The 14,572-nt window shown below is 39.3% G+C and overlaps 2 protein-coding genes across 2 annotated transcripts in view; one reads left to right on the top strand and one right to left on the bottom strand.

The window, feature by feature from the left end:
• Nucleotides 1-4,597, top strand: part of stx1a (syntaxin 1A (brain)) — a 68,105-nt gene extending 63,508 nt beyond the window's left edge. The window contains exon 10 of the mRNA XM_084350107.1: nucleotides 2,849-4,597. Coding sequence (XP_084206233.1) covers nucleotides 2,849-2,926 — 78 coding nt within the window. The 3' untranslated portion in view covers nucleotides 2,927-4,597. The remainder of the gene's footprint in view (nucleotides 1-2,848) is intronic.
• A 710-nt stretch (nucleotides 4,598-5,307) lies between these two features.
• LOC311255536 (caspase a-like) lies at nucleotides 5,308-13,574 on the bottom strand. The gene is made up of 8 exons (XM_084350106.1): nucleotides 13,445-13,574; nucleotides 9,814-10,098; nucleotides 9,587-9,675; nucleotides 8,239-8,415; nucleotides 7,894-8,143; nucleotides 7,601-7,771; nucleotides 7,386-7,495; nucleotides 5,308-7,298 (listed from the first exon to the last, which is right to left on the bottom strand). Exons 1-8 carry the CDS (start codon nucleotides 13,449-13,451, stop codon nucleotides 7,194-7,196), a joined length of 1,194 nt encoding a protein of 397 aa, XP_084206232.1. The 5' UTR covers nucleotides 13,452-13,574; the 3' UTR covers nucleotides 5,308-7,193.
• Between the last annotated feature and the right edge of the window lie 998 nt (nucleotides 13,575-14,572).

The raw sequence follows: 14,572 nt of genomic DNA, 5'->3' as shown, positions 1-14,572 counted from the left end.
ACAAATTGCCTCAAACTACCAGCTAGACTCCACAGGACACTGCTGTAAAACCTGAACAACACCAGTTCATGAAATCTGGTAGCAAGCGGAAACAGATTGGTAAAGTTAATGGGTAATTTATTAAAATGTCCAAATGCAAACTCCAGCTTTCTTAATACATCCAAAATGGCGTTATATATATAAACAAACTACTAAGCATCTCACAACACGATATTATACACATAAGTTGTAATAGTTTTGGACTAAAGTCCGCCTGTAAAGGTGAACCAGTGAGTAGATGAGTGTCCGTTTTAAGCGAGATGACCTTTAATGTCCCGGACAACCTCTGTCATCTCATTTAGCCACCAGTTAGCAACCGCCTTTTTTAAGATGCGTAAAAAGCGTCAGCAGAGAAAGAAGACCCTGTTGAAGTTGACTCACTTGGCGGAAAAAAATTTTGAACGTTTTAAATCAACTACGAGTTTTAAAAAAGGTTTGAAATGAAATGAAACACTTAAAAATGAACAAGTGGTGTTTTTACTGACACTTTATGTAATGGGTTTTTAGTTAAATGCATGAAATAAGCTTACCTACAGACCTTATTTCATGCATTTTACTAAAAACCCATTCAAAAAGCCCACAGCCTCTGATACAAAGGTGCAGAAATGCTAACTTATTTCCATGACTCTGTTGGCATTCTGCTCCCTTCCTCTATCGGCGTGCTCCCATTCTCAAAATCCCTGTCGCTACGGGAAACAACAACAACAACCTCCAAGTTAGCAGCCTACACGCTTAAAATGGCTCTTCCTCAATCCTAACGTGGTCACTAACAATTGAACTAATACAAGCTAGCAGCTCTCACCTTTTCTTATGCGGGGATTTAGCCTTTTTTTTCCCGTTTTATGGCTTTATTTAGAAAGGACAGTTTGGAGATGACAGGGAATGGGATGAGAGAGACGGGGGATGACATTCAGCAGAGGGTTGCAGATTGGGCTCGAATCCTGGGCCGCTGCAGCGAGGACAAAGCCTCTCTATGTGGGTCGCGCACTCTATCAACTGAGTTACTGGGGCGCCCTGATTTATCCATTTTAATGCCTGGGCACGCCTCCCCAAAACAAGTTATGGACACTTTTTTGCAGGGGCGCCATCGCTACATCCTGGGCTTTGCACCACCCAAGATGATCATGATGAGCCTTTTCCCCCTTTACCAGAATGTTAATGGATGCAGCCAGACCTTTCTCCAGTGTTGACACAGCCCTGTGGAGGAAGAACTGGTCTGAGACTGTTGATTTCTCAATGTGTGACACTCCTGAATAATAAATAGTGTTTAATATTTGGAACGTTATAGGTGGTGTTGATGAAGGAGTACTAGGGGCACAGCAGACACATATTGTACCACTGAGAACAACTGGTCCACACTTCATAAAGAGGATTGTTCACTGGGTTACTTGAGTGTCCTTCCTTCACCACAGTGGAGCGACTCCGCCACCTCTTGGTTAATATCTAGAATAACACTCAAAGGCGGAAGAATTTCATACATCACACGACAGCAATTCACTAAGACTGTGCAAGTTTCTCTCTTTGCCTGGTTCCTTCTCTCTCTTTGTTTCTCATTCATTCTCTCCCACATCCACTGATTCATTATCTGACACGTTGCCCTCCTATTTTTGTTCCCCCTCCTATTTCCCCCCCATCCAGAAGGTGATGCTGATAGGAGGTTGTGTTGCAGTATGTCTGACCGTCCTCATTATTGCCCTCGCAGTTGGACTCAGTTAAGAAGTCCCTGCAGGGCAGACAGGGCAGGAGGTGACGCCTCCTTCTCAGGGTCACATGTCAAGATATGCTTATAATATAGTGGCCTCTGTATTGTGCAGCCAGCCAATATTTTACATTAACTTTTTTAATAAGTTTTCTAAACTAAACATTTGAAAACCTTGAGGGACTTAGTTGTGCTTTGTGTCTGTTTGTCATTTGCATGTTCTGCAGTACACTGAAGAGCTTTGCATGTTTCTTCTACGGGCGCTAAGATGTGTGTTGATGTTAACTGATAATCAAAACAAGTGTGTGTTGAACAGTCCGTCTCCTACATGCTTAAAAATGTATATAACATTGTGAATCTTTTAAAAATATAAACTGTACCTTGTTTATAGCATTAAAGGAATACTTCAACAAGTTGGCAAATACACATATTTGCTTTCTTGCCTGTACATTTACTATACATGGTGTTATAGATTCTCTCATCCAGGTATTGGCTAAAAGCAAATAAGTGTTGAATTACTCCTTTACTCTATGGAGACTGTTGATTTCCCAGGGTTTAAATGTTGGACTTTGGCTGTTGTGGACTGTGTTAAAAGACATGTTGTACAATTTAACTTTGCTTTAAAGTCACTATGTTGATATTTACAGAAAAACTCAATAACTCAATTTTCTTTCAGCTTGTTTCAGAAAAAGCTACATGTTGCTGTCTGCCACATTAGCCTCTTTGATGCTACCAGCAGATGGCGCCAAAATTGACAATTCATATATTATAATCATAGTGGCTTTAAATATGGGAACACTCACGTTTGTGGTTTGTGTGAATATATTTAGTGTTGTTTCATGTGGAGCGAACAAAATGCAGGAACCAAATATTTGTGGTTTTACAAGTAGAGGATGTGGAAATGCTTCTGAACCGCAGTCACACATCATCAGATACATTCAAATCAAATAATCTCTTTCCAGACTGCTGTTCCTCTAAACTGCATTTTGGTCTGAAGATTGTAAATATCAAAACGTGTTGAAGTAAAGTCATATTTCTAACATGTTTCCCTCTGTTCTCCATTTGCTGCCATGGATGACCTTTTCTCTGTTGTTTTTAAACACTGTACAGAAGAAAATTATGATTATTATATGCTGTGTGGTTCTGGGAATTGTCATTGCTTCCATCATTGGGGGAACGCTGGGCTGAACCCAGGCCACAGTCGCACTACTAGACACACAAATACACAGCAGAGCAAAAACACACAAGACAAGAACACACGACAGAGCAAAAACACAACAGATTCACATTTTCAGTTTCCTGTTTTATGAATGCAATCTATTACATGTCTAGCGCGCAGTGCGTTACATACTGAAGGACACATTTTGCAGGCGGTGTACAGGACCAGAGGTGTTGTTCGCATGAGTTGCTATTTTGTAAACGTGTGGTGCTGCAAACTGTTTATCTGAGTGTTGAGTGTTGTCGATATGATGTGTCAAAAAGTGAATTCTTGAAAGTTACTAAATGACATGTGAGACTATACTAATACATTCCAACTTCCAAATGTGACACTTACTCAGTTGTAATGTCTATTTTGTGTTGTACAGGCCACTAATCTGCAGTGTTTTCAAAGCCACGTTAGCTATTAGACCTCCATTTATTTACTTTATCTTTTTTTTACTTTCTCTGATGTCCTCTACCTCCCTTCAAAAGCCCTGCATGGTTTAGCTTACACTAAAGCGATGTTTGTTTTGCAAAAGTGAAAGGAGACACGTTGGATATTTTGCTATAGAATCGTCACACTGCCAAACTTTTCTAACTTCTCTCTTGTAGTTTACGTACGGAAGAGGATTAGGGCCACTGTAAAAAATTTTTTTAAAAAGATTAATTACTTTTTTCCCCGACAATTCTGACTTTTTTCTCATAAGTGTGACTTGAATATCATAATTAGGACTTTAAATACGGTAAAAAGTAAGAAAAAAGTCAGAGTTTTGATAAAAAAAAAGTCTGAAATCTGAGAAAAAAGTGAGAACCCTGAGATAAGTGTCCTAAAAGTCTGAATTGTGATTTTTTTTTTTTAAGTCAACATTAAGAAATATATATATTTTTTCTCAGAATTCAGAATTTTTTCTCAAAAAGAAAAAAATCTGAATTCTGAGAAAAAAGAAAGAACTTATGAAATAAAGTCATAAAACAAATGTCAGTGGTCCGGGTCCTCTAACTTATTTATTTTTAGTAATGCTACTGCACTGTACTTATCTTCAACCGGCCTTACCGGTTGTGCAGCATTTCTGACCGTTGCTCCAGTGTTGGGTGTGACTGCGTGCATGCATACACGTGAAAGAGGAACTAGAGTGTTCATTTGTAGCTACATGTTTGAACGTACAGAGTGCGTGTAATGGGATGAGAAGATGAGTGCTTGTTACTAGCCACCTGTGTCTTTGTTTTGTATAAAGTGTAAACTGATGTAAAGCTCTCTAACACTGCCAGTATGTTCAAATAAGCTGTTAAAATGGAGTCTAGTCTGGTTGGATTGATAATTCTGATCTATTAGTGACAAACCCTTGTTGTTTTGTCTTTTTATAAACACCCCTGAGCTTTAAACAGAGCATATCCTTCTGTCAAGCTACTCTTGTTTATTTCTTTGTGTGAACTCGATGAGTAAGTGAAAGAATCAGCATGAACTCAATGAACCCTGTAAAAGACCGTCATATCAGTTTTCTGGCGACACATCAGACATGCACAGACTGCGACCGTGTAACCATGTTGCCTACTCAACTTGTTGCCTTTGTGTTGTACTGTGATGACATGGTTTTGTTTTCTTTCATTTTAAGTTTGTTTTTGTTTCATTTTTTCGAGTAAAGTTTGTCTGAAAAATCACATTCAGAGTTGTTGCATTGTTTTGCATAAGAGCTTTAAGAGTCTTATTTTCATGATTAACTAGAATGGCACTTGTACTCACTCATAGATACCAGCCACCTAAATACGCAACACGCAGATCAGTTACAAAGTGAAGACTGGCTGTCTAAAGAGGGAGTCAGGGTATATATCTCTCTCTCTCACTCTGGGTGTGTCATCACTATATTCAAGCCTTCCTACAGAGAAGAGGATGTTTACCTTCAGTGTCTGTCGGTTCCTTACTTAGGTCATAAAAAGTTTCAAAGCAAGGCTATAAAAAGAGGTCACAAGTCACAGGTCACAGTTCACAGTCTCTCTCAAAAAGGGCTGTGTAACATCAATTCACATTCTTCTACATGTAGTACAAAATTCTCATCACAAAGACCCCTGCTCTAAATTGTGAGGCTAATATATATGCCTGTCCCCATGTCCTTTTTTTCGAGGCTCAGTTGTTCTCTGAACGTGAAGCTAACGCCAACTTCATTTTTTTTTTTTATCGTACTTCCCATTTTTGTACGGCAACTCTCTCCTTTGCATCGACTCTTGTCTGGAGTCTGAAGTTCCTCTTTGCTCTCAGTCAATCTACTTCCTTTTCTAGTCTCAGACCTGCTGAGATATAACGTCACATTTGTTTGAAATAAACACATTAACTTCTAGTATTTAACATTTAGAATCAATACACCATACATCAGTAACACTTAACCAGCGTTTATTAACATATTTCATTTTCACAATCATGGCTGTTATCTCTAGACAACAAATACGAGTATGTGTTATTATTTTACGCAGACAAAAATCAATATTTTACTTTGGTTAAATCGATTACATCATCTTAACCAGTTGGGAAAGAAGTGGTCAGATCCTGTAGACAAGTGAAAGTACCACTTAATTATTATTAAAAGTGCTCGTAATAAAAGTAAAGAGGTATCCTCAGCAAAATATGCCAATATGGAAAGTAAAATTAATCATTACTTCAAGACATTGAAAAATATTTGACTTTTTTTTTTGCTTCTTTGTCTATTGGAGTTATAAGCCAAGAAATTAAAGGGTAATCAACTTTACTCATTAACATGTTTAGACCAGTGGACGACTTTTCAAAACATGGTTCCTACATTAACCACATTGCAACTTATCCACTGTGTGACATCAGTAGAGGCAATTAATTAGATAACATGCAGCTTCCTCTGGAGCTACAAAAGGCTTTATACTACCTTTTCCAATACTCCCCAAGACCTTAAACGTGTACAATTGTTGGACTTACCCTTTAACTCAAGTTAATTTCAGACCAGTGTTACACATTGTCTCAAAGGAGGATAACTCACAACATCAGGCATTCCTGCCCCGACCTACAATCCCAAAGCGTCAGTATTTGACGAGTTGGGAATGCAACTCAAAAATCTACTTTTCTTACAAATAGGACCTTTCAGAAAATATCCTTTAAAAAAACATAATAATTCATAAAACAGAACAATTTCAAAACATCTGGAGAGCTGAATATGTTGATGTTAAGACACAATGTTGAAAAATGTTGTGAAAGTTTAAGTTGTGGTTCAAAACCTCGACAAAATTAATACAAACAAGAACAAAAGTAAATGCCCATTAATGTCAATATACCCCATTAAAAATATCAATGAAATACATGAATGTATTAAAAAAGCGCATCTTAGATTAGGATGAATTATGTTTACTGGAGCAAACACATTTTAAAGGGTAACTCCACCATTTTACACATTAAAGTGTGTTTACAGGTCTTGTGGAGTACTAAAGCCTCCAGTGGAAGCTGCATGTAATCTGATAAATTGTCACTAAGTGGTTAGGTTGCATTGTGGGTAATGTAGGCACCTGGTTTTGAAAAACTGTCCCAGCAGAGCCAGAGATATTACCTTTTTTTATTCCACACATTCTTCTTCCTTTTGAAAACCTTGCGCCTACATTACCCACAATGCATCTTAGCCACCTGTGAGATCACTGGAGGAAATTCATCAGCTTACATGCAGCTTCTTCTGGAGAAACAATACTTTATTATACTTTTTTTCGCATATGCAGTAGCACTTCCCAAGAACTGTAATTAATGTGCTTTTCTACGCCGCACTGGAATGAATTTCCTTCTGTTTGATGAAGGCCTACCACCACATTTTTAGATAGTGAGAAATGAGAAAAAACAATATAGATAGAGAGAAAAACTCTATAGATCTTTAGAAAATGACTTGGGTGTGTGAGTTATTAGTAGTGTTTGCTGGTGTCTTGTAGCTTTTAAAAGGTTTAAAAGAGATTATAAACATTTCATGCGTTGCCTTGGCTGTAAAGGGCGTCCAGCCTTACATGCTGTCAGTCTTATATAAAAAATATAAATGCAATTATTTAAGTACAATAGACATATGTGCCCCTCCACCCCTCTTACAAGGGAGCAAAACACCAAGACCCTGACCCCTGGGGCCCCTGGGCCTGTGCCCGTCAGCCCATTCAATGATCCATCCATTACTTTTTTATCAATTCAGACAGAAGCACCTCAGAAATCATCGCTTGCATAATTTGAAATCTGGTTACAGGTCTGTGTTAAACGACAGCGAATCCTGTCTCAGAGGCCTGGAAAGAAGTAGAAGTGCTTTATCAGAGTGTGTCTGTCTTTGGTTGGCATCTGTCTTTTGTGCTGAAGAGCGAGGTCGCCAAAGCGTTGCATGGTCTGTGAGAGAGAAACAGAACAGTTCATGAAATTGCAATCGTTTCCCACTGCGAGTTTCACACCCAGATGACTGTTTGCCAAACTTACTTTTCTGAAAAGTTCGTCAACGTGATCCTGATGTGCATAGGTGTTGAATACATCAACCACAAACTGGATGAGTAAAGTCCCTTTAACTGGGTCTCTATATGAGACAGTATCTGCAGGAAAAACACGTAAAGGCAGAAAATATATTCAGTTTTTGTCATGAAATGTAACTATTCTTCGTTGTTTTCAAAGATCTGACAATATTTAAGTGAACTCACCAGGGGTGCAGGAGAGAAGAGGACAGAAGTCTTTTTCGCTGTGCACAAATTTCACATTATCCTCGTCTAGGTTTTCGTCATCAGCAGGTGTGACTGGACCTGGCTGTTTCACATCATCACAGCACTCAGCTGCGCTTGCACCATCACTAACAAGTACTGCTCCGCCTTTCTCTGAAACATATGCAACATGATTTTAATACAGTGCACGAGAAGACAAGACTCCTCAATTAATCTTTTTTCATGTTTGTTTGCTGTATATCTTATATCTATCTGTAAGAGTAGATGAGCGTCACCTCCTCTGCAGGCATTGATGATGATGATCTTGGGTTTGTCCATCAGTGCTTTACATTTCTCTGGGCCCAACTGTTTGAAAATGTCGTTGATGGGGAACTCATCTGGTTTCTCATCACCAGATGTCTCTCTTTTGCAGTCGACACCGAGGACAACTCCCTCTTTCCCGTGAGACATGATAACCACCACCACACTGTCCGTCTCTTTGAGTTTCGGATGTTCAGAGAACTTTCTGATAGCAGCATCAATGGCCTGTAAAACAAAAAATATTAAATATCAGTTACTGTGTCACCAAATCAACCACACAAAAGTATGTTTTTTTTTTAATCTCCCTTTTTATAAAGTACCTTTGCTGTGAGGTTTGTGTGTTTCACCACCTCGTAACCCAGACCTGTGAGCAGTTTCTCCATGTTCTCTTCATCCCTCTCAGCACCTTTTCTGTTGAGACTCTCATCAGTGAACTTGATATTAGTGATCAGCAGAGCCACACGACTCTTGATGGAGTTTTTGGTCCCAGGGTAAATCTGAAAAGCAAATATGAAGAAAGAAAGTTAAACAGAAATGTACCACATGTCTCAAAATGATAATTTACAGGAAGTCTGTACATCATAGACCCTAATAAGGAAACTATTTTATTCCCACTTATTACACAACATCTTCTATAGAGAAATGGGAAACTGAGATGCACAGGAACCAACTTCAAGGGTAGCTTTGATATGTTTTCACCATATTTTCCCATGTTTTTGTGTCTAAGTGACTAATGGGGACAACAACATTAGACTGCTACTGCTACATTGCCTCGGGGCAGTTATGTACTGTCAAGTATATCCACTGAAAGCGCCTGTTTTTTACATTAAGACTGACCCCCTGGTGCCCCCATGTTCGCCCTTCCAGGGGACAAAACGTGTTAAAGTTCCCTCGCTTCACTATAAATATGTAACGACTTTCTGTGCGCTGGTGCCCCACCGCATACAGCTGGTGCTCTTTTTTATTTTTTCCGCCCCTGCCCCTCAAACTCTGAGTCCGCCACTGCTCAGATAGCCGCCATACATATATAAGAAGTATCCACTGTCATTCTTTTAAAAGCCGCCAGACTCCATTTGCAGAACCGGTAATCTTATTATTGTAAAACATACGTAATTCAAACTTAATTCAAACTCTGCAAAACCTTTCTTTTCACTCTTCCAACAGTTATCAACTCTGGTTTGGTCTAAATGAACCCTTAGGCTGTGAAAATATTATCGATAGTTTGTGATTGTTGGAACAGTGGAGAGATGAACCAGGACTGGTCTGGTTAGTTTTATTTTGCTTCTGTCGAGTTTGAAGGAAGTGTGATAAAAATGTTTCAGTTTGGTGTCTTTGATGAGAACGATGGCGGCTGATTCTGGTTCAGCAAAAATGATCTTAGTCCTTAACAGAGAGGTCTATCTCTGTGGGGACCCTGAAGGTAAATATGTCAGAAACTAAGAATAACAATGTGAGCTAAAATAATCGTCCCCATCAGTCACTTAGACATACAAACATGGGAAAATGGAGTCCAGATTGAAAAATAAAGAACAAAGAAGTTCCCCTTTCATCTTCTTGTTGCAGTAAAACTAGTTTCCTCACTGTTTCCGCCACTAACAAATAGCTGAGGGTCAATCTATCCGTTAAGACCATGTGAGATATTTGATACGGCTTTTATGAACGACTAACATCTTTTTTGTTCTGTTTCTCGCTCCAGAATGACTCTCTGACGGGGATGAGCGAGGTCGACCATTCCTCCTCCTTCTGGGGCTCTGCAGCTGGGAACAGCAAAACATTTCTGTTAGAAATGATGTACTTCTTTTTGTGTACACACCTGTATTCATGGCAGTGTTAAAGTATAAACAGTTTGAATTTTAAAAAAAGGATGAATGTCTGGCTGAAATGTATCAGCTCACCTGGCGGAGCAGGTTGATCACAGGACAGACCCAGCTTGGAGCAAAGTGTATCATCTCTGTCTTTAATGCGAACGATCAACTTCCCGCTGGCTACGTCTCCTTTCTTCTTCACCGTGTCGATCAGGTCTCGTGCCTGGTCCGCTCTGCTGGCGTTCTCCTCGAGTACTGATTCTCTTTCTCCATCGTTCAAGACACCATCATCTAACATGTCGTCCAGGAGCTGACGGATGATTGGTTTGGACACACTACCCACAAAGCCACTCCTCACCCTGCCGAGCTCCTTGGCTAGAGGACAGAATATAAAACAAAAACAGTTACACTGTTGGAAAATTTGGGTAATTTGAGATGCGAACGTAATAAGAAACATCGCTGCTCTGTGAAAACTAAATATCTGTGAAATGTCAAGCACAGAAAAACAGTTGTGTTTTCAGCTTTATGATGATGTGTTTTCACATTATCTAATTGTTTTTTTAACGTTTGTTCGTTTCCATTTCGTATATTTGTAACACTCAAAATAAGCAAATTTGGACATGCATGGACTTCACTCATTTTAATAATCTTAATTCTTCAATCAAATAATGTGAAGCTGCATTAATATACTAAATAGTTATAGTAGAAAAATGGCACCATCTACGTATAGATTGGTTCCCTGTAATCCTTGTTTTCACGATGCTATTGCACATTTTCCCCAGAAAAATAAGATTGAATAGAGAGCCGAAGTCTGATACAAACTTAATAAAAGAAGCTAATCAATGCTGCGAAAAATATAAAAATGAGAAAAATCGATGCGTGAGCACTTCTGCTGATATCGCTGTCTTGAAGCGTGTTTCAAAGTAAAAGTAAAGAAAAATTAAAGACGAGAGTTTCAAAAATAAGAGTGAGACTAAGAATAACTAAAAACTTAAGACTGAAACAACTTGAAACTGAAAAACAAAAACTACTAAAGAGAGAAGTGCTGTCTCTCTGTTTTGTTGTCTCCAAAAGGCGGGCGGGCCTGGGGGCAGGACTGCCAGCTTTTTGTCTCCAAGTAGATAGTGGTGAGTGTGAAGATTCACAGGAACTCACTAAAACTAAACTATAGTTTTAAACGTTTCAAAACCGTGCTTCACCTTTCACAGAATCTCACCATGGCTCAATAGATGGACTTTGTCTATCATGAAAAAGGATTATGTCATGATTAAAAATCACTGAACAATTAAAGGAAATTAAAACTGGATCAAAATAAAAACACACTTGAATATACCGTATAACTAGTAGAATTGATCACTTATACTTATTCCTTCTGGTTCTAGCTTAATACGTGTTAAAACAAAACATATCAGAAACATTTACTGGTTATCAAGGAACTTATTACACAAAAGATCTCCTGAAGGTCTGTCCCAATCGTACCAGGGCTTATCATCAGGAGGTGCTGTGGTTTCACCGAACACAGGACACATTAAACATTAAAGGATAACTACCGTTTTTTACAACCTGGACCTTATTTCCAGCAAAATATATGGTCATTTACTCACCCAGATAACTTTGGTGTCATTCGGCGTCGTTCGGACGAAATTAGATCCAGTGTAGCGCCGATATATCCATATAATGCGAGTAACGGGGCAGCGACACACAGCCTCTATATAACGCATTATCTACCACGAAACTAGTTCATTTCACCAATATTTTGTTACGATATGCTAGTGCTATTCCCCTCTGAGTCCGGGCTCGTCTATTGTCAACATCCGGGGTCTGTAGGTTGACCTACTACCTCGGACCTGGAAGATGTCGTCTCTGAGCTGCGTGCGCACCCGCGACAGCCCGGCTTGTTTACCTGTAGCTGCTACTGCTAGTTTGACCCCGGATGTTGATAACGGACGAGCCCGGACTCAGAGGGGAATAGCACTAGCATATCGTAACATAATATTGGTGAAATGAACTAGTTTCGTGGCAGATAATGTGTTATAGAGGCTGCGTGTTGATGCCCCGTTACTCGCATTATATGGATATATCGGCGCTACGCTGGATCTAATTTCGTCCGAACGACTTCAAATGACACCAAAGTTATCTGGGTGAGTAAATGACCATATAGTTTGCTAGAAATAAGGTCCAGGTTGTAAAAAAACGGTAGTTATCCTTTAAATCTTGATTTCAGTCAAATTTTATCACAGTGACACGGGGAAAAGTTCAGTGTTATCAACTTCTTTAGCTGTTTCTTAATCTGTTAAAATTAAGAGCATAAGTTCCTGGTTTAATTATAATTTAGAACTTGCTTAAAATCTGGATGAATGCAGAAACCATTATAGGTCGGAATGTGTGATAAGAGATAGTCGTAAACCATTTGGGCAGGAGGGCTAGGAAAACAGAGGAGAGGCCCAGAGTGCTTTTACTCTGGAGGGTGTACTTGATAATCCTTGTCACAAGAAGACAAGAAGACACCGAACATCAGAGTCGTTACCTAATTTACAATTGCAAAGAAATAAGTTATAACACATGATTATGACAGTTCTTCTGTTCCTCTTCATCCCTGAAGGGAGATTCATTTGATGATGAACTCGGCCGACCTGAGAGAAAGGAGTGTTCATCTTGAGTGGGGGAAGAGGGCAAAAAGGGTTATTCAAGTGATGCGTCAATCTGACGGTTTCATTGGAAGCAAAACAAGTCAGGTGAAGAGGTGAGAGACTTCATGACGTCTCCTTCCTGAAAACAGTCAGCTTGCAGATGAAAGGAGTAATTAATGCAAGAGCAGAACCTCAATGGAATGTAGAGGCGATGGACATGTGTTCCTACATCAAGAAAGTCGCATTTTGTCATAAAACTAATATAAGACTGAAAATACGTAATTATAAAGACTACACAGCCAACAGTCTCGTAGTGATGACGTCTCGTTGAACACTGACCAAAACCTGTAACTTAAACGTTGTAGATCTGCTCTGATTACCGTTTATGAGCTGGTGCCCTTAAGATTTTCATCGGCCCTGCTTCTCAAACATCCTGTTTCCGCCACTGCTTTAGTATATAATGTCCTGTGGGGTGAGGCTTGTGGCTTCCTGTTCCTGCAGTGTGCAGAAAATAAACCTACTTACAGCCACCCCCAATGCGTTTTTCCTGCTTCATTCGAACAGCTGAAAGCTTTAACTTTTAACTTTGTCACATTTACACATCACAGCGTGGATTATTAGACCACCAGTGACCAGATACTTCAGTAGAAACCTCTCCGGTCTGACATGCGCAACTTTAGACACTACAGGGCTCAGTTTACAGGACACCGGGTATCACGCTTCTCATTTCAATAAAGTTTTGTAGACATTTTGAAAAACCTAACGAAGGTTGCATCATATTGTTTTCTTTGCTGTCTTTCTTTTTTCTCCAACTAATTGAAGCGCAAACCATGGCGGGCACGAGCGGCTGCAAACTGAAACCAACGCGTGGCACAAAACCAAACGCAGAAGTTTGACAAGACAGACTTTGTAAAACAGAGACAGAAATCATATTTGTAAAACCTCCCTACACATCACATCACAGCCCGTTGACATTAACAGTCCGCTGACATTAACAGCTTATATAATCTGTTGGCTGATCGCCCTCATGTTGCCGCCAACATACACTGTAACTCATCCATGAAAAACGCATTCAGATCGTCGACTCTTACCTGCCATTTCTCAAATCTCGTCGCAGAAAAACTCTCAAAACTGATCTGATTCGACCTGAAGAGATCCTCCGCGTCCTGCAGCCTGCGTGTATCTGTGCGTAATGCGTAACTGGTTTGGGGTGAGAACGGTGCTTCCTCCTTCACTTGAAGTAACCTACTTTCAACGACCGGCCCCACAGATCGCTGTAGATGTGTATCATTGCGTCAGACTAACAAAGTGGTGGGTTGGAAAAGTGAACCATACCTCCAGATGGTGCCTACAACATGTTGCTGCGCGCTTATCTTTACCATATCTGAATTTCTGAAATAGTTCAAACTCTCACATCAACCTCGGTTGTTTTCTCGATTAATTATTAAACTCAAACGACACTTTTGTGTCTGACAACGTTCATGCAGCACTGATTATAACATCAATCCACAATGGAAATGTAGATTACAGAAAATATAAGATGGTAATACGCACACAAGTTTGTTTTTACCTGTAAAGTTCAAATGAAACATTACAGATGTATCTCATAGCAAAGGGATTGTAACCAGGGGTGGCATAATGTATGTGTACAACACACAACAGGATACATTTATCATTTCTAATTATGTTTACTCAAGTAGAAGTACAGATAGTAAAAACAAAAAAAGTAAAAGTAGAAGTACTGATTCAACTTCTTCACTCAAGTAAAAGTAATCAAGTACAGGCTCTGAAATGTACTCCAAGTATAAAAGTAAAAGTATCCCTCTGAAGGACATTTCTGTGCCAAGCTGACTGAACCTCACGTCACAGATCATCCTTTTCTCCCATGAAGAGGATCTAATTACATTATAAGTCAATGCATTTTATCTGATTATCACACAAAATATTTGCACCTTTTATAACTTCACCTCCCCCCTGAAAAAGAAAGAAAGATGAGAAAAAGGCATTTAAATCCTGTTTAATAGCTTCGATGTCAGTTGTACAATGAACAGATACTTCTTGTCCCAGTACAGGATGTTTTTAGTCTTTGAATCTGCAAGAAAGTTTCATTTCTATTTGTGCCAAATATCACACAACCCATGGCAGATCAATTCAATCAATATTCAGTTTAAAAATATATATCACTGCAAAATGACTAATTTACTGTACGTAGTGTAAGT

This window comes from Pagrus pagrus, assembly GCF_965226575.1.
Source record: "Pagrus pagrus genome assembly, chromosome: 4".
NCBI lineage: Eukaryota > Metazoa > Chordata > Actinopteri > Spariformes > Sparidae > Pagrus > Pagrus pagrus.
Note: the sequence above shows the minus strand (reverse complement) of the source record. Positions and strands in the feature narration are given on the sequence as shown.

Excerpts from the sequence above, each read along its gene's own strand:
- LOC311255536 (XM_084350106.1), bottom strand. Across the intron at positions 7,772-7,893 it reads CATCAATGCCTGCAGAGGAG|AGAAAGGCGGAGCAGTACTT; the intron begins GTGACGCTCATC and ends CATATGTTTCAG. Across the intron at positions 7,496-7,600 it reads TCTTCTCTCCTGCACCCCTG|ATACTGTCTCATATAGAGAC; the intron begins GTGAGTTCACTT and ends TTTTTCCTGCAG.